This window comes from Marmota monax, unplaced genomic scaffold (genome assembly GCF_021218885.2).
Source record: "Marmota monax isolate L192 unplaced genomic scaffold, Marmota_monax_Labrador192_F-V1.1 WCK01_AAM20220418_F8-fsc00160, whole genome shotgun sequence".
Classification (NCBI taxonomy): Eukaryota; Metazoa; Chordata; class Mammalia; order Rodentia; family Sciuridae; genus Marmota; species Marmota monax.
Window position 1 is genome coordinate 3,867,084 of NW_026694183.1, and position 26,767 is coordinate 3,893,850.

A 26,767-nucleotide genomic window follows, 5' to 3' on the forward strand; every position below is an offset into this window, starting at 1 on the left:
ATTGCTGTGAAAAAACATAATAAAATACAATTATTGTGCTTAGATTATGTTTGGTTTGATAGAAAATCCAGGGACTCTGTCATGGTGACCTTGAACATTGATGTGGTTTGTCACTATCTTATGTAGATTTCAAGACCTTTGAGTATAGACTGAGGAGTAAGGTGCAGGAGACTAATACTACATAGCTCTGCTGCATGACCTCCAAATTTAGTGAATTGTACAGTGAACTAAAAGCAGTCCAGAGGTAGAGTTTATTTGGACTTTACCTTCATTACAAGATTATGGAGAAAAATTTCCTAACACCTACCAGGGGCCAATGAGTGAACAGTCCAGTTCAGTTCTAAATGTATCCTAGAAAACTCGTACCTTTGGTTGTGTCATGCTTGCCAAATAGTGCTTTAAATATGGGGAAATTGGTGAGGGGAAAACCCAGGGTCACTTATAGGAGAACAGGAAACTGTGTCCCAAGTCTCAGTCAATTCCTAACCACTCATTACACCTCAGCTCAGATAAAACCATGTGGTAAATGCTGAGTAGAAATGAGAACTCAGAATATATCATTTCTCTCACCATTGATGTATGTTTGAAAAGTCCCAAACAGAGAAATTGTTATTTATGATGTAAACACCACCAGGAAGGAGAATAAACTAGTCTGAAAATCACACTCCTCCAGATCCTCATCACAACACAATCTGGAGATGCACGTAAAGAAAAGGAACCCTAGGTGCTGCTACATTGTATTTCTTGTTTTAAGAATGAGAGACAATTGTGGGTGATATTCATCTTACATTGGTAGGCTTCTGTTTAAAATTATACATGATTTTTTTAAATGCCAGGATGTGTCAAAGTGAATAGGGAAATTCCAGTCATTTTTACAAGCAAGTGATGAGAGAAGCAAAATACAGGCTCAGAATGAAGAAACAGGTTTTAAATTCTGTCAGAGCTTTGTGGGTTCACATAGGAGTTGGGCTCATGCAGAGAAACCCACCCATGTGTGGAAGTCTATTTCCCTTCCTGATCCCCCTTCCCCACATGCCCCTCCCCCTCCATTCTCCTACTCTAACCAACTAGAATTCCTTTTGCTTCTCAATTATCTTATATTTCATTGGTTCTTTATGTTATCCTATTCTCCCACCCCCTTTTCCTGAAAAGTGGTTTTTACGTGAAGAACCCCTCAGTCCTGAGCATGTCCCAGGACAGGAAAACCACACAGTGTCCATGGAAGATCCTGGACCTGTTAGAGGTTACTCCCATGGGAACAGCTCTTTGGGGAAACCCGCCATCTTCTCCTGGTAAACTTTATCAAAGGCTTCAGCTTGGGCCACTGTGAGGTGATTCTTCCAGTCCCCAGAGATCCCTGGAAAAGATGAAGTAGACACAGATCAGATCTAGGGAGAGGTCTTGAGATGGAGACCTCCTCCCTGCTCTGTCAAGACAGCAGAGTGACCCCTGGGTCATTGGTGAGGCCTTCTCCTGCCTGGACACCATGTGCATTTCCCCTTCTACCTGTCTGGAAAGTGTGTCCTGACTGCCCTTCTCTCCCAAACCATCCTGCACAGAATCCACAAGCAGCATCCTGGCTATAAATCAGAACATCTGGACTGGAACTAAGTCTGACCACTTGTTTTTTGAGCACTTTGGCCCAAGCTGACAAAATTTCTGACCTGGGTGATGAGAGCAGGTCACACCTAGTGTCTCTGCTTTGGCCAATCCCTGTGATCATTCCTTCTGCACAAGGAACCCATGTTGACCCCTTGCCAGATCCATTGGCTCCATTCCCTGGGGGCTCAGAGTCTCCCAGGACGTCCACTCTCCTTCAGCCAAGTTCCCTGGTGCTTTGAGGCTCTAGGTGTAGGGTCCTTGTTGGTTGGGACTCCATCCCTGGGACTGCCCATTTGCTCTCTCGGCTCCATGACACAGTCTTCTGATTCAGCTTCAGACTTGCCAGGCTGCCCCCTCCTCAGGGTGTTTACCTTTCCTGCTCCTGACCCCAGAGTGCTGTCCTAGCAGACACCTTCACCTCTGTCCACTGGCCTCACTCAAATGTTTACTCCAGTGCAGTGACTCAGGGGGCTCTCAGCTCAGAACCGTACATCTCCATCCTCGTTCATAGCAATCATCAAACCTGATACGTTCTGTGTACTTCCTCTTTGAATGTGCATAAGGTATGCACTTCTAACATATTAGGGTATGAAATCATTTTCACAAATTGCCTAAGAATTACTGCTTAAAGGAATTATACCGTATATGCTCAATAAATATTTTTTGAAAGGATTGATAAAAAATGAGGAATAGACTAGCTTTACAGACAAGGGTTTTAAAAACTCCCTGGAGGGGATACCCAGTGACAGAGTGGTGGTGGTGACATGGGTGCTAAATATATGGACATGATTCTTACCCTTTACTTATGTGATTACAGCATTATGCATCATATACATTAATTTTCACATAGCAGACTGATCTAATAAATTAATAAAAACATAACAATAGCTAAACCAATGTAAGATGTGCATGTAAACAATACACTCAGATGAATATAAAGTAGCAGCCTATGTCATATGTCATGGCTGTCCTAATACCACACACGACTCCCATTTTCATAGTTATCTTCATTAGTAGAACAATCTTTACTGATTTCTTCTGCTGGGCCTGGGCTCCTCCCCAAGTCCCATCCCCATCTCTGTTTTATGGCTCTGGGTTCCAGGCTCACTGGGTGGCAGAAATCCTGACCTCCTGAATATCCCTTGAAGTACTTAGTATATTGATTCCATGGGTCACCCTTTCAGATCCATGTGAACTGGAGGAATATGGCAAAACAGGTCCTGCCACTACTTGGAGTGGACATTTTCAATAGGCCTGAACCCAAGGGTGGGGACATGATTCGTCTTTCCTCATAGGAAGGAGGCCTTACAATGTCTCATAGCAAATGCCCTCCTCTCCACTCTCTCCAGTCGTGTCTTTCTTTGTGTATCTCTCTCTTTAGGGCAGTGCTCTGTGGTAAGTCACCAGTGGAGTGGCCCAGACTCCACCATCTCCAGAACCGCTCTCCTCCCCAAGAAGGGGTCAACCTTCTCCAGGTACCTGCAGCCCATCCCAGTCCCATGAACACAGTTTTCCTGAAGGGCACGAGAGGCTTTCTGGACCATGAAGGATTCAAGTTGAAATGTCCCAACACCTGCATTCTCAGTGCCGGGGGCAAACACAAGAATGCCCACGTAGTCTAACCCATTCTGAAACCAGGGCATTTACCTTTTCTTGTAATTAAGAAAGGCTTAGTAAATAAAGCTTCAGGCAATGTTTCAAAGTTGGACATCTTGTTTTGTTTCATGACTTGGAAGGAGCTGTTCTTGAGGACGGAGTCCAGTTCTTCTGGACTCAACTTCTTTTCCAGGAACTGACAGATCCTCTCTATGGTGCTTCTTGGGTCCTACATGTGAACATGAAGAGGGAAGCTGTGAACAGCAGGACAGCAGGACTCAGAGGATGGGAAGGGGTGTTAGGAGGGCTGTGGGAGGAAGAGGAAGGGAATGACATCAGGATGGGAGAAGCCAGCTGGGGACGCCAGAGGAGGGAGGCAGAGACAGGGCCAGCAGAGGGCGTGAGGTGTGTGGTGATGTGGACATCACAGGGGCTTCCCAGGAGGCTGAGTCAGGACACCCCAAAGGCAGGGGCTGGGGTTTCTAAGGAGACGTCTGAGATTTCAAGATAAGGCATCGAGACAAAGTCCCCAAAGGCTAATCCTCACCCCAAGTGATCTTGCGTCCCTTGGCTGACACTTAATAACACACTGGGCTTTACAGTGTCTCCTTAACTTGACCCCATGATTATGGATGGGTTTTCCTGGGAGATCACAGCAAGGAAACAGGTCATTATGAGAAGAAGGGATTTCCTCGGAGACCTAGAGCTCCTGTCAGCACCATAGTCCTTTATTATAGCCATGTTTTCAGGAGCCCCAATCACTGAGTGACAAGAAGACCCAACTGTGGCAATAATGGAAGAACATGCTGTTGGTTGGAGAGGAGAATCCCAGGCAGTGTGCAGCTTGCTGCTGAGGTGGCTGACATGGCACCAAGGCTCCTCCCTGAGGACTGGCCTCATGCTGAGGACACAGCAGAACAGGAAGCAGCTGCAGGAAGGTGACCAGGGTCCCTTCTCCAGGGGAAACAGATGCCTGAGCCTGTGGCACCTTCTCTGTCCCCAAGACACACCCACTGGACAAGGGTTTTCTAAGGTCTGCTCACTCCTTTACTTTTTGTTCATTTTTGACCACTTCTGAAAAAGCTTCTAAATATTTTAAAGCTTCCCATTCTGTGTGGACCTGTGAGCCTCCCACAGAGCCCCGTGCATCTCTGTGCCGTTCATGGGCAGTTTTTTCTGCACCAGCAGAAAAATAACGTTAGGCTAAGTACCTCCTCAAAGTATGACGATCCAGTCAGTGTAAGTGGCACATCTGCAAACTCAGATGAGAGTATTTATTTAGTTGGGAACATTCAACATCCTCTCCATTTGCTATTTTGAAATATATACTTAGTTACTCTTCTCCACAGTCCCACCCTGTGCCTCAGGTCACTGGAAGTCATTGCTGTTCCCAGCTGTACCCTGCACCCACCCACCAGGGCTGAGCTCATCCACAGGCCCTGCCTGTTACTCCAGCCCCTGACCCCTCACAATAGTCACCCAAAGTGGCACCTCACTTTCATGTCACTTTGTCAGTCAAGGGGGAAGCCAGAAAGGTGGACCGAACTCTGGGATTAGTGCTTTCTGCCCCACCCCTTCTGATGGCTATGTTTCTGGGAACAGAGGAGGTCCTGCAGGCAGAGAACTCAGCAGGCCCAGGGGGTGGCATAATCCGTGGCACTCTGCTCGAGGAGTCTGATGGTGCCTGCCTGTTTCCCAGATACTCGCGAGGCTGAGGCAGGAGGACCAAAAATTTGTGGAAGAGCCCTTTAGATGTTGCCAGATGCAATAGTTTGGAAGATAGGAAGAAAGGCTTGGAGCTTGGGGAGGGTCTCACAGAAGCAGGGAAATGGAGGCCAGAAGCTCATCTCCTCTCAGTGACCTCCACAGCCTATGCTTTGACAGGGAACGTGAAGGGAGACACATAGGACCAGGGACTTCTGGGAGAGTGAGGATGTTGGGGTGCTGTAGGCACCAATTATGAGAGGGGCTCACCTTCTGCAGCTCTTCATAACTCAGCAGCAGGACGTTCTCCCTGTCTCTCATGGACATCCAGCCCCGAATGTGCTCGAACCATGATCCATAGGGCACTGTGGGGCAGACACAGGGGTGCAGGTTACACACTACCAAAACAGGGCTACGCCATCCATGTCACTCTATACACATTGACAACTTGATTCTCATATTATTGATAAATGCTGCTCAAACCAGGTAATAAAATAGAGAGAGGGATCTTTCCTGATTTCATTCTATGGAACTAGTCGCATAATGATACCCAACTGGGAAACACAGATCAAGTAAGAAAACAACAGACCAATATTCCTGCTGAACACAGATACAGAACAGCTTATTAAAATTTCAGCAAATCCTATTCAGCATTAAGATTATACTCAGGACATGTTGTGTTCACACTTTAGGATTATACATCACGAGATATTGATTTCCATCCAGGGATGTAAGGTTGGGTCAACACAGGCAAATCCATAAATGTATTTCACCACATCAATAGAATTTGCCTTGCTTGACAGAGGAATTTGGCTGAACATCATGAGGGCTGTGTGTGACAAACCCCAAGCCAACATCATGCTAATCGAGAAAAATTGGAAGCATCTCTCCTACCACAGGAACAAGACAAGGATGTCCACTTTCACCACTGCCATTCAACAGAGCTCTAGAGACTCGAGCCAGAGGTGTTGGCAGAGAAGGGAATCAAAACCTCACCAGTGGGAAAGAAAGAAGCCGCGTTATCACTGTTCTCAGGTGATAGGAGTCTCTGCTTTGAACACCCAAGAACCTTTCCCAAAAAACTCCTAGAAATGATCAATTGAGGAAAATAGCAACATATAAAACCAACAAGCAAAAAACAAGCACTTTTCTTCATCATGAGAATGAATCTGCTGAGGAAGAATTCAAGAATGCAATTCCATTCACAAAGGTTTCAACAAATACCCAGGTAGAGGAATGTGATGGTGCATTCCTGTATCCCAGATACTCGGGAGGCTGAGGCAGGAGGATAGAGAGTTCAAAGCAAGCCTCAGCAACTTAGGGAGGCCCTCTCTCTAGATAAAGTATGAAAAGGGGCTGGAGATGTGGCTCAGTCATAGAGCACTTGACTAGCACCCGCAGAGCCCTGGGTCTAATCCCCAGTGCCATAGAATAATAATAATAATGCTGAACTTATCATGTTTTAAAGTCTATCCAGTCTCAAGTTATACAGAAGAGGTATAGTAACAAAAAAGTTTGCTAATATCAAAACATTCACTGAGATCAGTAGATTAGAATAGAAGACTCAGAGACAGACCCACACAGATAGAGTCCAATGACCCTTAAGAAAGACACCAAAAGCAAATGTTGGGAAAACAAAGCCTTTTTAATAAATGGTGCTTGGAAAACTGAACATCTACATGTAGAAGAATGAAGCCAAATCCTGCAGAAAAATCAATTCCTAGTGATCAAAAATCAGGAATTAGACCATAAATACCGTAACTACTAGTGGAAATCATAGTGCCTATTTTCCGACCTGTAGGTGCAAGCGTTACTTCTATAAGACTCCTAGTGTTCAGGAAAGAAAACCAAGAGTTTATAAATGGAGAGGCTCAAGTTGAAAAGCTTCCGCACAGTGAGGAGAGAGACAGAGAGAGAGGGCTCACAGAAGGGAGCAAAACCTTTCCCAGCTAATTTTCTGACAGAAGATTAACATCCAGAGCATAAAAGAACTCAAAAATAATGTTATTATTATTATTATTATTATTTATTTCTTCTAATTAATTATACATACACCAGAATGCATTTTGATTCATTGTACACAATGAACTTACCACCCCTTTTGATTCAGGGTCCACTTATCACAGAGAACATTTGGCCTTGTTTTTTTAGGATTGGCTTACTTTGCATAGCATGATATTCTAAACCTCCATCCATTTACCTGCAAATGCTATGATTTTATTTTCTCTTAATGCTGAGTAATAGTCCATTGTGTATAAGTGCCACAGCTTCTTTATCCATTCATCTATTGAAGGGCATCTAGGTTGCTTCCAAGTTTATCTATTGTGAATTGAGCAGGTATAAATATTGGTGTGGCTGTGTCAATATAGTCTGCTGATTTTAAGTCCTCTGGGTAAAGACCAAGGAGTCGAATAGCTAGGTCAAATGTGGTTCCATTCCAAGTCTTCTAAGGAATCTCCATACTGCTTTCCAGAGTGGTTGCACCAATTTGCAGTGCCACCAGCAATGTATGAGTGTGCCTTTTCCCCTTACCACATCCTTACCACACTTATTGCTTGCATTTTTGAAAATTGACATTATGACTGGAGTGAGATTAAATTTTAGGGTAGTTTTAATTTGCATTTCTCTACTTACTGGAGATATTGAACATTTTTTCATGTATTTGTTGATTGATTGTATATCTTCTTCTGAGAAGTTCCTGTTCAGTTCCTTAGCCCATTTATTGATTGGGATAAGTTCAAAAATCTTAACACCAAAAACCAAATAACCAAATCAAGAGATGGGCAAATCACAATCATTTCTCAGAAGAAGAAATACAAGGGCCAACAATTTTATGAAAAAAATTCACAACGACTTTAACATCCAGAGAAAAGCAAATAGAAACTACATGGAGATCGTGTCTCTCTCCAGTTACAATGGCAATCACAAAGAACACAAATAGGAGTAAACACTGGGAGGGACTGAGTGAAAAGGAGCACGTACACACTATCGGGATTGGAGATTAGAACAACACCATGGATATCAGTCTGAAGTTTCCTCAAAAGACTAGGAATGGAGCCAGCATGTGCCCTAATCATAGAACTCCTTGGGATCCAACAAAACAAAGATAGCACACTATAGCAACACATGCCCCCCAGGTGGATAGCAGTTCAACTCCCAGCAGCTGAGCTATGGGACCAGCCTTGGTGTCCACTGATGAATGGATACAGAGAATGTGGTTCATACACAATGGATTTTACTCATCATAAAGAAGGACTAAATTATGTCACTTTGAGGAAAATGGATGGAACTGGAGACCAGCATGCTGATTGAAACAAGCCAGACTCACAGAGTCAAGGGTTGTATGCTTTCTCTCATATGTGGAAAATACACAGAAGAAGAATAAAATAGATATACCAAAAAACAAGAGAAAGACCAGCAGAATAGCGGACACAGACCTGTATGTGAAGAACACTCACCGTTTCCTTGGATGAACCATTGAAAATACTGTTCCAGTGACTCTGGTTTCTTACATTGTTTTGTCATAGTCCAATGATAATAACCTGACACAAGAACATCTTTGGGATTTCTCATGGTATAAATCACCTTAAATTAGGGAAAATGAGAAAATGAAAAATCAGTCTCAGTCATTTCCCCTCCTTGATCTTGATCTTTCCTTGGGCAGTTCTTACTTACTCTTTATTAAACATGATGGGTTCCTTTAATAAATTAGTTATAGCGTTCATTTACCAAATATACATATTATTATTATCAATTTACATATAACAGCCGACAGCATTACAATTCTTAATTTGTTAGATCTTGGATATCCATGATCTGTGCTGATCACCCATCAGCCATGGGGAGGCTAGAGAGTCTGCTGATCACAGAGCACAGTGACGTGCAAGGGCTGGCATTGTTACCTAGCTAGCCACTATCCTAGCAGTCCCCTGGATGTGAGCATTCATCAATATATGCAGGCTCTGCTTCCCGTATATGTGCAACACTGACTTGAGTGCTTCCTCATACCAGGCAGGAGGCAGTGATTGAGTGAGTACTGGCGAATATCTGTAAGAGCTGTACGCTGGGACACTCTAGTGTAGACGCAGTTATAATTTACACATGAATGTGGTTTTCTAAGATTCTGACTTTAGCCAGTCGTATTACCCCTGAATTCACGTGAGGCTAATCTGCAGAATAGTCCACATCCTTGCACTCAAGTGTGGTCTGGTTGTAGCCACATGAACCTAAATAATATCTGGGAATTGCAGTCTCATCAATCTACCCAGTGAGCACACACCCCAGCAAGATCTGCAGGGTGACCTAGGCACATGGAAGGGGAAAGCATGGGCTGAACATTAGGCACTGACCTTGGCCTTGGAAGTGAATAGAGACTTGGGGAAGAGATGGAAGGGGAGGTGAGAGGACATGAGCCGTGGACCTTCTCTCTCATTTAACAGTTTGTAACCCACATCTGTCTCTATCCAGGGTGAGCGTTCCCAGGTGGGCACAGATCGAATCCACTTGGTATCACCATGGGAGTGAATCAGGCAGAGAATTTCAATCATCCAGTTGGTTCCTAGAGAAGGAAGGAAAAGTGATGGTCGCTCACTTCAACCTGGCTTGTGAACAAAACTTATGATAAAATACATGACATGCACTTTACCATCTGCCCATTTTAAGCATGCCATGGGGTGGTGCTGAGCAGTGTTCAGCATGTTCCTGCTGTTGCTCAGCAGATGTCCAGAAGCTTTTTGTCTGAAAAACTGAAACTCTCTGCTCCTTAACAACATTTCCCTACTAATTCCATCTTTCAGGCCCTGGAACCCACCATGGGGCTCTCTGTTTCTGTGAACCTGACTACACTTTGCCCCAGGGATTCCTATACTATTTGTCCTTTTGTGCCCATCAGACTGCACTTAGCATGAGTCCCAGAATTGACCTATATTGTAGAAGGAGTCAGCCTGTGTCCTGGTTAAGGCTGAATCTTACTCCATTGTATCAACTCCCCACATTTTGTTTACCCGTTAAACTACCAGTGGATATTTGGATGCTTGCAACCCTTGGCTCTTGGCTGAGATCCTTCTAATATGTCCCAACTTCCCTTGACTTTCCAACCTCGTGTCCCTTCAAAGGTCATTGGCCCCAATCCTCGCCCAGTTTGCTGTGATCCTGCTCCATGCCCTTCTCCTGTAGGTGCATGACACATGTCCTTTCAGTCCCTTGAATTTTCCAGGCTCTTTCTGATTACAAGCTACTGACCACGCTGACCCTCCTGCTCTATAGTATCCCTCCACCACATGACCTCCACTCTGAATTTTCCTTCCTGTTGAGCTGGTATTTCACCAGTAGGTCTTCACAGGTCACCCTCTTCCACCCCTTTCCCCGTGCCACCACACAAATGCCCAAATCTGCTTACAATTCACTCCTGTATCTCCCTCTCATAACTCAGATGACCTCTGCTCAGCACTTATGTCACTCTGTCCTAGACTGGATGCAAGTGGCCTGGGGCACTGCCCCTTCTTCCCCAAAGCAGGGCTCACTGGCATGGAGAGGTCAGGCCATCCATCTGCTGAGTAAGCGAGAAACGCAGCCATCGCCTTTCCCATTGATGGTCCCTGTCCTGTTTCCTTACCTGATTTGGGGTAGGTCACCAATACTGTGTCTTCATCCTTTATCACAAACTGAGCACATGCTTCTTTCAAAACTTCAGGACTAAAACCAAGCACAGGGAAAGGTAACCCTTCAAACCACAAGTAGCCATCTGTCATGGTGATGAGCTCTCTGTGCGTGGTGCAGGGGTTCAAGCTGTATCCACCATTGGATGTTGGGGGAGGTACTGGGAGACTGAACTTTGAAGTAAAGTCAAAAGAATCATTAACTTTTCTGGTTGTCGAATTAACTGGTTATAAAATGAATTTGTGACTGGTGATCAAAGTTTCTTTTTATTGAGCAATTTTGGACTCATTTAGGGAATGAAAAGATCAGGATCTGATCATGAGTTCATGGACGGGACCCCATAGCAAGTGCTGCAAAATAACCCCACTGAGGAATCCATGGGGCCTGAAGAAAGCCATTTTCTTGTTTATTTGCATTTTGAAGAGTTTTCAAAATGGAAATTTTACCTGAAATCAATAGATACAGTGTAAAAATAATAGCCTGGAAGGACTTTGTGGAACTGTGGACTGAAGACTCCTTGACTCTAAAGGACAAGAACCTGCTTCAGAGTCAGCAGACAGAGGGGTGGACTGTCACTGACTCCAGGGTCCACTACTCCCTTTCCTTCTGATTAACATGTGGGAGTGGGTTGCATGGTGTCAGGATTTAGGGACTGAGATGAGGGAATCTTCATATCTATCAAAGATCCATCGAAGCTCTGTTTCTTCCTTGGTTGAGCACTCTCAGTGCCCAGGGGACTCGGGGACCAACAGCTCCACATGTTCAAGCAACACGCCCATCCAGGGGGCCCATAATAGTGACCTACTGATTCCAGGAATGCTGAAAAATGCACCTACATTTGTGTCGGTTCCCATGGGCTTCTGTCAGCTACAAGGAAATCCAGCTGATCAATGACATAAACCCCACATTGAAGGCAACGGGGTTTCCTGTAGATGTTGATGATCAGGAACAAGAACACTTTCCACTCTTCCTGCTAATTCCTGGGAGAATCAATAGACTGAGCACTTGTGTGTTGAACTAGGAGCTGTGGACACTGAATCTAGATCTATGTGGCCACAGACTGCTGTGTGCATCCTGGGGAGAATGACCAACAGTCGGGGTACTGGTATTCGTCTGGCTGAAGGCAGAGAGGAACTGAGTCAGGCAAAGTTGCAGGGGCACATGTGCTCTGGACAGAGAGAACACTGGGCCCATCAAGACCAAAGAGCTACCTTTTATAAAAGGGGAAACTGTTTCCTGAGTTTTGTTTCATTACTAGTATTGCCAAGTAATTCTAGAGAGTTATGGCAATCACGTGACCCTGTGAGTGCTCAGTAGTTATGGAGTCGTGACATGTGTCTAAAGCACTAAGCACACATAATATGTGTCACCAGTTACACCGTCCACCAATCCCATGGGTTGAATGAGGGAGTGTGGACACCACCCAGGCGACAGAGTAAAATGGTGAGCTTTCTGATGGTTTAGTGGTGCACTGTGGTGACACGTAATAGTTGGGTTCATTTTGACAGAATCATACATGCATGGGATGTCATTTGCTCCACTTCCGTCCCCAGTGGCTGTGATGTTCCTCCCCCACTTTTCCCTCCTCTATCCACTAGTATTTATGTACTTACGCTTTATAGAGATGCATTAAGGTGGAGCCCACTGTGCTGTATTTATAATGCACACTGCATGATTTTGTCCACTCCACTCTCCATTTTCTCACCTCCAGTCCTTCCTACCCCCTCAGTCTTTTTCTTCTTCTCCACTGATGTTCCCTCTATCTTTATGATACCAGAGCACCTGCCACACACACCCACAAACACACACACACATACTTTTTGCCTTCATTTTTTTCTTGGTTCTCCATATGAGCCAAGTCATCTCACCCTTCCCTTTCTGAGTTGGCTTATTTCACTCAGCATGACATCCTCCAGTTCCATCTGTTTATTGGAAATGCCATGATTTCATCTTTTGTTATGACTTAGTAATACACCTCTGTGTGTATACACCACATTTCCTTAATCTGTTCTTCTATTGATGGGTACCTGGGCTAGTTCCAAAACTGGGTTCTTGTGAGTTCTACTGGTGTATACGTTGATGTGGCTGCATCACTACAGTGTTCTAACTTTAGAGATGGATAAATGCCAAGAAGTGGGATTGCTGGGTCCCATGGGGTTTCATTCCTGGTCTTTGGGGGAATCTCCATAGTTCTTTCCTGTGTGGTTGTACTAAGTTGCAGTTCCACCCACAAATGTGTGAGTGTGTCCTTTCCCCACGTCCTCCCCAGCATTTATTATTTGTTTTCATGAAGATTGTCTTTCTCAGCAGAGTGAGATGAAATCTCAATGTCGTTTTGATTGCATTTCTGTGATTGCTAGGGATGTTGAACATTTTTTTTAAAGAGAGAGAGAGAATTTCTTTAATATTTATTTTTTAGTTTTTGGCAGACATAACATCTTTTTTTGTACGTGGTGCTGAGGATCAAACCCGGGCTGCACACATGCCAGGCGAGCGCGCTACTGCTTGAGCCACATCCCCAGCCCAAACATTTTTTTATGTATTTGTTGGTCATTTGTATTTCTTCTTCTGAGAAGTGTCTATTGAGTTCTTTTAACAAAATAGTTACTTTATTGGAATGAGTCCCTGTGTCAGGAGGTTGGTGACACTTACATAGAGTTCCTCTGAAGCACCCTCTGCCTATAGTTGTCACCAGGTGTGACCCAGTCATGCTCTCTGCTGGATCCCACAGGCCCATGCTCAGTTCTGAACTTCAGTCCATGCCCTGTCCTGGACCAGTGCTACGACTGAGGGACAGCAGAGTCCAGCACCCACTGGCCTACTGTGATCTCTGTGCTGCAGCACCCTTGTTCCTGGTGATAACCAAGTTCATGTTCTATAAATGGAGAACGCTGGGTGACCCCTGAGTTAGTGCTGTGCTGGCCACAGTTATCCTAGTGCACTCCAGTGCAGGCTATGTACGGTCTGCAGTTATCCCTGGTGGCACCGGAGGCTCTGACTGTACGGTTACAATCTGTCCTTCCTGTCTAGTCCCTCTGCTGGGACTCTCCAAACTTGTCACCCAGGAGTTTCCACAATATACTGCTAGAAACCACCATGAAATGACTGTTAGGATTCCAAAGAGGAATCCCTCAGCACCAGCTTGATCAATAGCAGCATTTATTTGGGAACTCAAGTGTGGGCTGAAGGGTCCCTTGAGTGACAGATAGAGAAAAATATTCCATCCAGGCAGGTGAGGGGTGGTGCCCCTCGTCTGGGAACACACTTGGGGTAGCAGAACTTGGTGGTGAGCCTGCTGACTCCCCAGGGTTTGTTCTGCTCTCCGTCTTCTAGTTTCTCCAGCATTTTTAAAGCTGGATTATATCAAAGCTTTTTCTACTTGTGGGTGATGTATAATTCTTGTCCTTAATTCTGCTCTGTGAGGAATTACACTTACTGATTTATGTATGTTGAAGCGACTGTGCATCCCTGGGGGAATCCCACTTGACCATGGTTCCCCACCTTCTTGATCTGTTTTGAAAGCACTTTGTTAACAGTTCTTTAGTTATTTTTGGTGTCTATGTTTAGAGAGAAATGGGTCCGTGGTTTTCTTTCCTTTTTCTATGTCTGGTTTGTATATAAGAAGGATATCAGCTTCCCAGAACAAATTTGGGTGGGTTCCCCCCCTTTCTATTCCATGGAATGATTTGAGGAAGAAGAATATAAGATTTTATTTCAGCGATTGGTAGAATTTGGCTGAGAACACGGCTGGTTTGGGGTTTCCCTTTTTAGAAAGCTTTTAATTTCTGCTTCAATCCCATAGTTTGATATTGGCTGTTTAGGTTTTCGATATCCCCATGTCTCGATTTGGGCAGGTCATATTGTCTAGAAATTTGTCAATATCTTCTAGATTTTCTAGTTTGTTGGAGCAAAATTTTCCAGATAGTTTCTACTGATCCTCTCAATTTCAGATGTGTCTGTGCTGGTATCTTCTTAGTCCGTAAATTAGTGGATTGGGTTCTTCTCTCTCTTTCTCTTGCTTGGTTTGGGTAGGGTTTATCAGTCTTCTTGATCCTTTCACAGAACCAACTCTGTTGTATTGGTTCTTTGAATGTTGTTTATTCTTAATTTCATTAATTTTGACTCTGATTTTAATTATTTTCTATATCTAATTATTTTGAAATTTTTTTTCCTTCCTTTTCTAGTATCTTGAGGTCTTGTGTCTTGATCCCTAATATTAGAATATTAGGGATCTTTCTATTTTTTTTGAGATGGAGGCCCTTATTGCTATAAACTTTCCTCTTAGAACTGCTTTCATAACATCCCAGAGATTTTATGTTGTTATGTCTTTTTCTCATAGGTTTCTAAGGTCTTTTTTTATTACATTTCTCCTTTGACCCATTTCTCATTCAGAAGCATAATATGTAATCTCTAGATGTTAAAATGACTTGTTTAATCTTATTGATTTCTGTTTTTTCCATTAAATATGATATAAGGGATGATTGCTATTTTTTAATATTTGCTAAGACTTGCTTTGTGTTTTAAAATATGGTCTATTTTGAAAAGTCTCTATGTACAGCTGAGAAAAATGTGAATTCTATTTTTGATGGATGAAATATTCTAGTGATGTCTGTTAGGTACACTTGATATATATATATATATATATATATATATATATATATATATATATATATATCATGAGTCTTTCCTTAGTTTATGATGTCTGGATGACCTCTCTATTGGTGAGAGAGGTATGTTGAAATCACACAGTGTTATTGTATCAGGGTTCATATGATTCTTTATGTGAGTCAGGAATATTTTATGTATGTAGGTGCACAGATGTTTGGGACATAAATATTTACAATCTTTATATCTTGTCATTGGATAATTCCCTTATCCAGTATGAAGGGACCCTTGTCTCTTCTGACTGAGTTTGTCTTGAAATCTATTTTGCCAGATGAGATAGCGATTGCTGCTTGTTTTCAGTTTCCAATTGCATGGTAAATCTCTTTCCATCCTTTCACCTGCAGCCTGTGGGTGTCTTTGCCTGTAAAGTGGGTCTTACATGGTGGGGTCCTGTTTTTGAATTCATTCTGCCAATGTCTGTGCTTTGATTGGAAAGTTAACATTCAGTGTTATTATGGAGATGATTTTTATTTCCTGATGTTTTAATTGGTTTCTAATTCTTAATTCAGACTTGCTTCTTCTGTAGTTGACAACTCATCCAGTGAAATTCATCCTGCACTGGCTCTCATGTTTATTTTCACTTCTTCTGCATGAACTATTTCATTGAGTGTACACTGTAGTGCTGGTTTAGTGGTCATGTCTTTGTTGTTTTTTTGTTGTTTTTAGTCTCTGCTTACCATGAGAAGTTTTTATTTCATCTTAAATTCTGAAGGCTTGCTTTGCTGCATACAGAAATCTTGGTTGGCCTCTGTTATCATTTAGGATTTGTGTATATTATTACAGGTCTCCTAACTTACAGTATCTGGACTAAAAAATCAGTAGAACTCTATTAGCTTACTTCTAAATGTAACCAGCTTTTTCTCTCACAGCTATCATTCCATCCTTGCTCTGTGTGTCAGGCGTTTTCATCATAGTGTGTGTTGCAGAGGAACGTTTGCATCTTGTTTATTTAAATGTGCCTTTTGTGTTTGAGTTTCCATGTTGTTCTCAAGGTTTAGAAATTTTTCTGTTATTATTTCATTAAAAACATTGTGCATTCCTTTAGTTTGTAATTCAATGCCTTTTTCTATGCCAATGATTCTTAGACTTGGTATCTTAATTTTGTCCCATATTTCTTGAATATTCTGGTCATGACCTCTTAACACCTTTTATTTATCCTCAGCTTTGTTTTTGAGATTGTAGAATTTCTCTTGAAGGCCTGAGTACCCATCTTCAAAGTAGTTTCATCTATGGGTGATGCTTTCAACTTAATTTTCAATTTAATTTATTGAGACTTTCATTTCCAGGATTCCTGTTTGCTTCTTTTCCAGAACCTCTATTTCTTTATCTGAGTGTTCTTTGATTTCCTGAATATTCTTTCTGAGTCAGTTCCTTAGATCTTCTTGTAGTTCATGGAAAATTTTAATTATCAACTTTTTGAATCCCTTGGCATACCCTTCCCTGTTGTGGTAAAGGGGTCGGTTCTGTTGTGAGCTATCTGGGGTGGCTTTTCCCCTTGGTTTTTTTTCAAACTGTAACTATTCTACTCATCTTCTGGGATGATCACCTCATCTAATATTACATAAGGGACTTTTTAGTGAGCTCCTTTCTCTTTACCGTGTGTCTCGGGTTGGGCAATGTCCTGGTGTCAATATTTCACGTGATCTGAACTCATTGCTGTGCACAGTTCTAACACCACATTAATGGGAGCCACTAGTCCTCATTTTTTGTAGTCACTTCAGAACAACACTTTGTGCCAATTGCTTCTTAAAAGAAAGCTTATCAACAATGGTCTTCAGCAATCCACCAATCTGGGTGTAAATGGAAGATATTTTCTTGAACATGTGCAGAAATTACTTAAGAAGAAATGTCAAATTGTTTTTATTAGAGCATTATATTTTCCATAGTGTTCGAGTCCCTTTGGATATGATTATCCACATAAGGAGCTGGACTTCACCTCTGTCTCCCCCCTTTCCTCTCTTCCTTCTGCCCCTCTTCTCTCTCACCTGTTCTACCATATCTGGGCTCTGGCCAGCTGTTGTCCCACGGATATGACTCTGGCCTGTGGAGAGGAGGAGGCGTATTCTTTCCCTTCCACCATGTTCTGGGAGCCAGTTTATTCATTTTTCTTGCTGAGTTTTTTCTCACTTTTTATGGGGGCCTCACAGTACATATGGAGGGATGGGCTGGGACCTATTTGCACGTGCACACTGCACAACAATATGATTTCCCAATATCCCTCCCCATCTTGCTGAGGCTTTTTAAATAGAGTGATTTCTGGGGGTTTCAGTTACTGTTTATTCTCGGCCCTGACCCAAATGCTTAGACTCCTAGGGAAGTCTGGATGCGGAGTTCCACTGCAGGTCTCACTGACTCTCTGACTGGCAGCTCTGACTCACCGACAGACCCTGTGCCCTGGGGGAGAGTGGAAAGCGCCAGTCTCTTCTCCTGCCCTGACTAGGCGTGGAAGAGATGACTCGGGGATCACCAGATTTTGTCACGATTTAATTGGTCTCAGTTCTCTGTCCCTCCCCTGGTGTCACCTCGGCTCCTTTTCCTGTGGCTCAAACAACCTGTTTCAGGCAAAGCATCCTCAGTGTTCTCAGCTTTGCGGAATCTCTTGCAGGTGCTCAATTGCTCTTCAGAGTGACCCTTGGGGAGTTGCCATGAGGGTGTGGTTTCCCTGAACCACCTCATTCCATCCACCAAAGGGGCGATCTGCATGGATGGAAAGGATGTTTAAAACTGTAGTTCATTAAGAGTAAAGAAGTTGGGGTGTGAGGTGGGACTATTCAAGAGGTGAGAGGAGAGAAAATGGAAGCAAGGTAGCTCATGAAGGGGCTAAGAGGGAGGAGGTGAGGGAGTGTCAGCAAGAGAACAAGCTGTTTTGTACTAGAGGGCGAGAGGAGACCCAGCAGAGAAAACAGCACCAGGAACCACCCCCGACATGAAACAGAAAGAGACCCTTAAAAACACTCAGGAAACCAACCAGTACCTCTTAAAAAGAATGCAATGAAATGTATAAGGAAAATCAATGATGAAAATGAAGAAAACCCCAGAAATGTGTGCACGTGTACCCTGAGTCACTCAGCACCTGTAGCCAGAGCATCGTCCAAAAATATTAATCATCAAAAAGAAAGAGAAAGAGAAATGAAAATTCTTAAATTAAAAGGCTTGAATTTTTCCACAGAGGGAGCTAAATAGAGTATTTGTACCCTTCCAGGTCGTGCTCTGTCCCTTGCTTCTTGGGTTATGTGCCTCTGAGGTCCACCTAGGGCTGGGGGATATTGAACCCAACTCCTTTTGTAATTTGCACCTCTCTGTGAGCTGGAGCTGACGGGAATGTCGCTGGTTGAAATGGCTCTCCAGTTTCCTGCTCACCAGCTCAGGGTGATGGAACTGGAAGAACCTTCTATTGGGTTTGGTCCCGGTGTCTTAGATTGCTGGCTCTTCCTGGCTGGTGGTGGTGCATAGATCTGTTTGGGAAGTTGTACCTGCTGGAGACAAGCAAAAACAGAACTTTGGACCTGTGTTTTGTGTATCTATTCCAGAGTGATCCAATCCTGCAGACCAGGCTGAGGAGGTGCCAATCTCAGCTAGCATTTGTGGTTCTAGCTTCTTGGGGGCTCTCTGGTCAGGGCATGGTGACAGACCTCTCTGGGTGCATGCTGCATGGCAGGTTCCCCGACCCCTGCTCCCCTACCAAATATGAATTTCCCAGTCTCCGTTCCTGAATGTAATCACTCCATGGGATCAACTTCCCTGAGGACAATATGATTTCAGCTGGTTGTTCCCTCCAGAGATCTCAAAAGAACATGGGGTGCCCTCTCCTGTCATCCAGGCCACCACACCACCTGATCTGTTTCCCTGACCCTTCTTCCCTGGTGGCTTGCACCAGGGGGCTCCAAGGGACAGCAGGTAGCATTCTCCTCTTGGCGCTGTCATGAACCTCCTGGGTCCTCTGTTCCCTGTGTCTTGTGGGACTGGGATCTGACTGGGGCCCTTTAGGCCACGCAGTTAGCACTCCCTGAGGCCAGAGCAGTACTTGCTGGGCCTCTCGGGTTCCCACGGGGTCTCCTGCTCAGTTCCTCCCCTGGGGCACACGTGGATCCCCAGCTCAATGAGCGTCTGCACATCAGCTGGGCGCAGACCTCCCCCCGCAGGAGCTTGCAGGCCCAACATGTCCAGTGTTTCCATTGCCCTCTGGGTTGTCCCTTCCCTCCGTGGTGACAGGACACCTCTGCCACTGCCGGCCTCAGGAGCATTTCTTTATATCCTCCCTTCACGTTGCCGCAATCTCTCGGCGTCTCTGAATCTCTGACAGTTATTGACTTTCAATTTTTCTCCAGACGCTTCATTATGAAGCCATAATCCTGTTGTTCTAATTCCAAAGAGCGGAGCAAGGGCACGGGCCTCCTCTCCCACTCCGCCCTCTTGCTGTCCTGGCACAAAGGCTTTGAAGGGTCCCCACAGGAAGTGCTGGGCCTTGTAGAAATGCAGGTGTTCAGAGTGGACCCTTGATGGGAGGTAGGTCCCACTGCCTGATAATGGTTCTCCCTGTCGGGAGTTTTCCAGGTGGGGTCCGTGGAGGGATGTTTTTCCCTGAGGTCCATTAGGTCTACACGGTTGTCACAGTCCCACGAGGGCTTGTTTGTCCTTCTCACTTTTGCTCTTTCCTGGGCCTGAGGGGAGTGTCCCTGGTGCTACTTGACATGTGATGATATCATCCTTGGGGGCTGATAAGATGTGTTCTTGTGGCAATCCTGGCTTTAATTGGTTCTGAGTTTTAACTTGAAATACAGTGAATATTGACAGATGCAGCCACATCAGCAAGATGCCCTTGGTAACAAGTTAGACAAGGTTCTCCGGAAGGACAGAAACAATGGGACAGACACAGGCAGTGATGGTTTGGATGTGAGGGGTCCCCCAAAAGCTCATGTGCAAGAAGGTGCATAGAAGAAATGATTGGGCTACAAGAGCCTTAGCCCAATCTGTGACCTAACCCCTGATAGGGATCAACCGAGAGGTAACTGAAGCCGTCGGGTGCAGCTGGAGGAGGGAATTGGGGCTTGGCTTTGGGTACATCTGTATCTGGCAAGTGGAGTCTCTCTCTGCTTCCTGATCTGCACATGAGCTGGATCCTCTGCCCCTGCTCTGCCATGATGTTCTGCCTCAGCTCGAGCCCTGGGGAGGGAGTCGGCCTTCTGTGGACTAAGACCTCGGAAAACCTGAGCCCTCAAATAAACTTTTCCTCCCTGACAATTGTTCTAGTCAGATCCTTTAGTCCCAGTAGTGAAAAGTCACACACACACACACACACACATATAGATACATGAGAGAGGGGTCCCTAGAGGACTTGGTTCACCTAACTATGGAGAATTCCCACAACAGGCCTTCTGCAAGCTGCCAGCTGGGCTCAGTCCTAATCCAAAGGACTCAGATCCACTGAATCTCACAGCGCAACCCTCAGTCCAAGGCCAGCGTCCTGACACCTGGGAGGAGATGGTGCAAGTTCTTGAGTCCAAAGGCGGAGAGCATGAAGTTCTGACGCCCCAGGGCAGTTCAAGGAGGGTGCCCAGCTCCACGAGATGGAGAAAGCAAGGGGTTATCTTCCTCTGTGGGTTGTTCTCTGTGGCCTCAGCTGACCGGCTGGTCCCCATCCACATCAAGGACAGGTCTTCTCCACTCAGCCAACTGCTCAAATGCCAAGGTTTCCAGAAACACCTCACAGATATTCCCAGAAATATGCTTGCAGATTAGCATGCCCTGTATTTGAGAATGAGAGAGGGTAGCGATACCACCAGGTTTTGGATTTCAAAACTGTAAAAGAGTTGAAAGAAGCTGTAGCAGCCTAGGGTCCTCAAGCCCCTTTTACTGTAAGCATGGTGGAATCCATTTCAAATTTAAACTGAACACCAATAGATTGGGCTAGCGTGTGAAAAGCTGTGCTAAGTGGAGGACAATATCTGTTGTGGAAGGTTGCTAATCAGGAGATCTGTGTGGAGACTGCCAGGCGAAATGCAGCAGCCAGTTATCCTCAGAAAAATCTAGAAATGTTGCTAGGAGAGGGACCTTATGAGGGTCAGCAGCAACAAGCAGGATATGATCCTGCCATATACTTACAAATCGCTTCAGCTGCGGTTAAGGCATGGAAGACTTTACAAGGACAGGGAGATTTGCAAGGTCAATTTTCTAAGGTTATACAAGGAGCTAATGAACCTTACACTGAGTCTGTGGATAGGCTTATATAAACAGCAAGCAGAGTCTTTGGGGATGTAGAACAAGCAATGCCATTAATAAAACAATTAGCCTACGAAGTAGCCAATAGATGGTGTAGGGAGGCTATTAGACCTTGGAAATATAAAAACTTAAACGCATATATTAAGTTAAGCAGAGATATTTATGAACCAGTGATGCAGGGGCAAGTCTTGGCAGCTGCAGTACAACAGGCTTTAGGTGCCAGGAAAAAAACATGTTATAATTGTGGTCAAGCAGGACATTTTAGAAGGAATTGGCCCATAGGAGGAGGGTTTAAAACAAGTAACAGAACTGGGTATGATCAAAAAAGAAGAATACCAGGTGTTTGCCCACGATGTTGTAGAGGAAAACATTGGGCTAATGAATGCCGTTCTCGGGCTACTGCAGAGGCTACTCCATTGCCAAAAAATGGACAAGGGGGCCCAATGCCCTGGGGCCCACAACCACAAATATACGGGGCATTGAAGGAACCCAGCAACACCATCAGGGTAGTGCCCAGGACACATTATCCATTAACTCCATTATCAGACAAACCAGAGGGAGCACAGGATTGGACAGCTGCGCCTCTGCCAGAGCAGTACTAACTCCAGAGATGGGAGTTCAAGTGATTCCCACAGGGGTAAAAGGACCTCTTCCCAAAGGAACAGTGGGTTTATTATTAGGACACAGTTCTTCTACTCTAAAAGGACTTATGATAAGTCCTGGGGTAATTGATCCTGATTATGAAGGAGAGATAAAAATTATAGCTAGTTCTCCAAGGGGTATCTCAGTAATTTCACCAGGATATAGGATTGCACAGTTATAAATACTACCCAGTTTACATGACAAATTTTCTAGTCATTCTGTAGAAAGAGGTTCCAAAGGATGTGGCTCCACAGGTATAGATTGGGCTATGCTTTCTTTAAATTTAGATTCTCGCCCCATGCTAAAATTAACTACTCAAGGCAAGGATTTCAATGGGCTACTGGACACAGGTGCAGATCTTAGTATCATTTCTTGTCAAGAATGGCCAGAGCATTGGCCTTTACAACAAGCCACTCAAACGCTTCGAGGCCTAGGAGTGGCGACTAATCCCCATAGAAGTGTGATGGTATTAGATTGGAAGGATCCTGCAGGATGTGAAGGAACTATACAGCCATATGTTTTGGATCATCTTCCCGTAAATTTATGGAGAAGAGATGTCCTAGATCAATTAGGTTTGACATTAACAAATAACATCAACCAAAATGCACCCACTATTATGACTAGACAAGGTTTTAGGAAAGGAAAAAGATTAGAAAAACAAGAACAAGGTATAGCAGCACCAATACAAATAGATCAAGGAATGGACAGACATGGGTTGGATTTTAAGAAAGGGCCACTGAGACAATCAAAATTACTTGGAAATCAGAAAGACCAGTATGGGTTCCTCAGTGGCCCCTGACTAAAGAAAAGATACAAGCAGCCCATGACCTGGTCAAACAACAATTAGTGGAGGGACATATACAACCTTCTGTATATCCCCATAATACTCCCATTTTTATTATTAAAAGGAAATCTGGCAAATGGAGATTATTGCAAGATTTAAGAGCTATTAATAACGAGATGGTTATTATGGGACCTGCTCAATCGGGGATTCCTCAACTGTCTGTTTTGCCAAAAACCTGGTATGTTTTAGATACAGATATTAAAGATTGCTTTTTTTTTCAATTCCAATTCGTCCTGAGGATAGTCCACATTTTGCATTTACTATCCCTGCACTGAATCATGAAGGTCCTGATCAGAGATATGAATGGAAAGTACTCCCTCGAGGGATGGCTAACAGCCCTACTATGTGTCAAATTTATGTTAACAAAGCAATCCAGCCACTTAGAAATCAAAATCCTGAACTACAAGTATTTCATTATATGGATGATGTATTATTAGCACACAAAGATAAAAATACATTGTTAGAATGTTATGCCACACTTACAAACTTATTAAAAAATTATAACCTAGAGATAAATAGATAAAGTGCAGTTAAATTTTCCAATTAATTATTTAGGAATTCTATTATCCTCGACCATGATCTGCCCACCAAAAATTCAAATACGAGTAGATCGACTTAGAACACTTAACGACTTTCAAAAATTGTTAGGAGACATAAATTGGATAAGGCCTTATCTAGGCATACCAACAGGAGAGTTGGGACCTTTATTTGATATCCTAAAAGGTCCATCAGATCCAAATTCACCCCGCATGTTAATGCCTGAAGCAAGAGAGACATTAAAACTCATTGAAACATATATGGAAAATATGCATCTGGACAGAATTGATATAAGTTTGCCTCTGCTATTTATTGTATTACCAACTAAAAATATTCCTATGGGAGTATTTTGGCAAGAAGTTCCATTATTATGGATACATTTATCTTATTCTCCTAACACTATTCTTACTAGGTATCCTGAGGCTGTAGGACAATTAATACTCAAAGGAATAAAAGCAGCAAAGAGAGTTTTTGGAATTTCTCCTAATAAAATTATTACTCCATATACTATGGATCAGATTAATGAGTTAGCTAATGAGTTAAATACTTGGGCAATAATCATGTGCAAATCGACTTGTTCATTTGATAATCACCTACCATCCAATCCTTTGTTGTCTTTTTGGTCCTCACATCCTGTAGTTTTTCCAAAAATGACAAGAAAAACACCTATCATGAATGCTCCAATAGTATTTATAGATGGGTCAAATAATGGTACAGCAGCAGTAGTTACCCCTGATCAAGCTTTTACATTTTTAGTACCCAAACAATCATCTCAAAAAGTAGAGCTTAATGCAATATTACAAGCTTTTGTGATGTTTAAAGATTCTGTATTTAATTTATTTTCTGACAGTCAATATATAGTTAATGCTATAATATCCCTTGAAGATGCTGGTAGAATTTCCCCTTCCTCTACTGTTTTCTCTTTGTTTTCCACTATACAAAGTCTAATCTGGAACAGAAAAGATCCATTCTTCATAGGACATATCAGGGCACATACAGGATTGCCTGGGGCCCTTAGTTTGGGCAATGATTTATCAGATAAAACTACACATGACATACACGTTTTTTCAATACTAGAAGAAGCTACAAATTTTCACAAAGCCTACCATGTTAATGCTAATACATTACAAAAGCGTTTTAAAATAACTAAGGAACAAGCTAGACATATAATAAAGCAATGTCAAAATTGTGTGACCTTTTTACCACAAGTTAATCTTGGAATCAATCCTAGAGGACTGATACCTAATCATGTATGGCAAATGGATGTCATGCATTTGCCAGAATTTCAAAAATAAAAATATTTGCATGTTACAGTTGACACTTCTGGATACTTGATGGGCTCCCTTCATACCGGAGAAAAAAACTAAAGATATTATATCTCATTGCTTACAAAATTTTGCCACTGTGGGCATTCCAAAACAGTTAAAAACAGATAATGGCCCTGGCTATACTTCTACTTCTTTCAAGCAATTTTGCTCATCATTTGGCATTACTCATATAACAGGTATCCTGTATAATCCACAGGGACAAGGCATAGTTGAAAGAGCTCATCAAACTATTAAAATGTACTTACTAAAACAAAAAGAAGGAATTGGGAAGGGATATAAATCCCCGAAAGATAAACTTAACATAACCCTTTTTACTCTAAATTTTTAAATTTGGATTCATCAAGGCTTAGTGCTGTGGAAAGGCACATGCGTCCAAAAAATGTACATAAGCCCAAGGTACTTTGGAAGGATATTCTAACTGGACAATGGAAAGGTCCTGAGTCAGTGATTGTCTGGAGTCGGAGGTCTGTTTGTTATGTTTCCACAGGGAAAACAGCAGCCGATTTGGATTTCAGAGAGACTAACTAAAGCGATTTCTACAGACCAAAAAGAAGACGATTTGGCTCAAATCCATAACAGCTGATATTCAGAACTCCAGTTTAGCTATCCTTACCTCTGCGACTATGGTTCTCCCACACCTGGAGGCCATGAATAATGAGCACCATTAAGGCCTATTTCAAATGTAAAAAACCTTGAGGCTTCCTTGTGGGAATACCTTCAAACTCATATGCAAGTTACAGGAAGAAGGATGAGATATCAAAAGAAGAGTCAAACCCAGGTGGTAGAAAGGATGCTTTTCTCAATTTTATTTTTTGAGCTCATACAGACCTAGGTTAATGTTTTACTGATCAGTTTTATTTTTTGATCAACTGTGGAGTTTTTAAACATTACAATGGAGATTTCACCTGTGAAAAGCTACAAAGCCTCTACTATTGTGGTATGTGTGCACATTTGTGTTATGTGTTGTTTGTTATGTGTGCACACTTGTGTTATGTATTGTATGTCTGTATGTGCATATGTCCATATATCATTTATGAGAAGCGCTCATGAAAATTTAAGCAATGGATCCAAATATCTTTTATTCATGTGATTTAAATAGTTTAATTTAAATTGGGTAAACAGTTGAAAGTAAAGATATCTTTAAAATTAAGCTTACAAGTTTTTCTAGGTGTTCAAAATGTTAATGTCTATGAAGTAGTCTACCTAAATTCAGAAATTTACAAGGATTGTTTTAAAATATGAAGATTAACAGATCTGTTTGTTTACTTTCACCTTTCCTTTTCATTATATCTAGTAATTCTGTTCAGGATTATGTACTAGATTGTTCAGAGGATTGTTTTCTTAGTACCTGCCGGAATGCTACACGGTTCTTTAGCCATCATTGCCAGAATTCCTGCCTTCATCCCAGTTCCCGTGAAGACAAAAATAGAAGAATTTCTAGTACTTCAGAATTACAGCTATCATCATCACAGCTGTTGCTGTTTCTGCTGCTGCTACTACAGCTTCTGCGATAGCTATCACAACAAACTGTACAAACTGCTGCATCAATAAGTACTCAACAAGTAGCACAAGAAGGTGCTTACAGAACGTACCTGGACTGTGTATCACTCATATGCATTATGAGCTAATCTATAGATAATTGTAATAGTACCAGGGTATCTTTGCTGACAGTGTCATCGGTGGTAAAATTTTTCCAAAGGAGCCGTCTATGGCTTGGTATCATGGCATTTTGTATCCTCCTCCTTCTGCTTGTAACAAGTTATTTATGGTGCTTGTGTAAAAACCACTATGGTCGTTATCCACAAGTATGGCTATATATGTTGGGCTGGTAGTCAAAGACAGGTAAGATCCAATTACAATGGTACCAACCTAAGCCAGGAAGCTGATGATTTGAGGTCAGACCATCCAATGACGGGTAAGGACCATATGTAGTATCGGACAACCTAAAACAGGCACGGTCCCTAAACCACAT

At 43.0% G+C, this 26,767-nt stretch overlaps 1 protein-coding gene across 2 annotated transcripts; it reads right to left on the bottom strand.

Moving 5' to 3' along the window:
• Positions 1 to 228: 228 nt before the first annotated feature.
• LOC124107979 (sulfotransferase 2A1-like) lies at positions 229 to 10,720 on the bottom strand. 2 transcript variants are annotated; one of them, XM_046466349.2, is made up of 6 exons: positions 10,517 to 10,720; positions 9,252 to 9,460; positions 8,340 to 8,487; positions 5,173 to 5,267; positions 3,250 to 3,427; positions 229 to 1,357 (listed from the first exon to the last, which is right to left on the bottom strand). In XM_046466349.2, exons 1-6 carry the CDS (start codon positions 10,650 to 10,652, stop codon positions 1,245 to 1,247), a joined length of 879 nt encoding a protein of 292 aa, XP_046322305.1. In that variant the 5' UTR covers positions 10,653 to 10,720; the 3' UTR covers positions 229 to 1,244. The 2 variants fall into 2 exon arrangements, with proteins under 2 accessions (XP_046322305.1, XP_046322306.1); XM_046466350.2 differs by having other exon boundaries at positions 8,361 to 8,487; positions 10,517 to 10,719.
• Between the last annotated feature and the right edge of the window lie 16,047 nt (positions 10,721 to 26,767).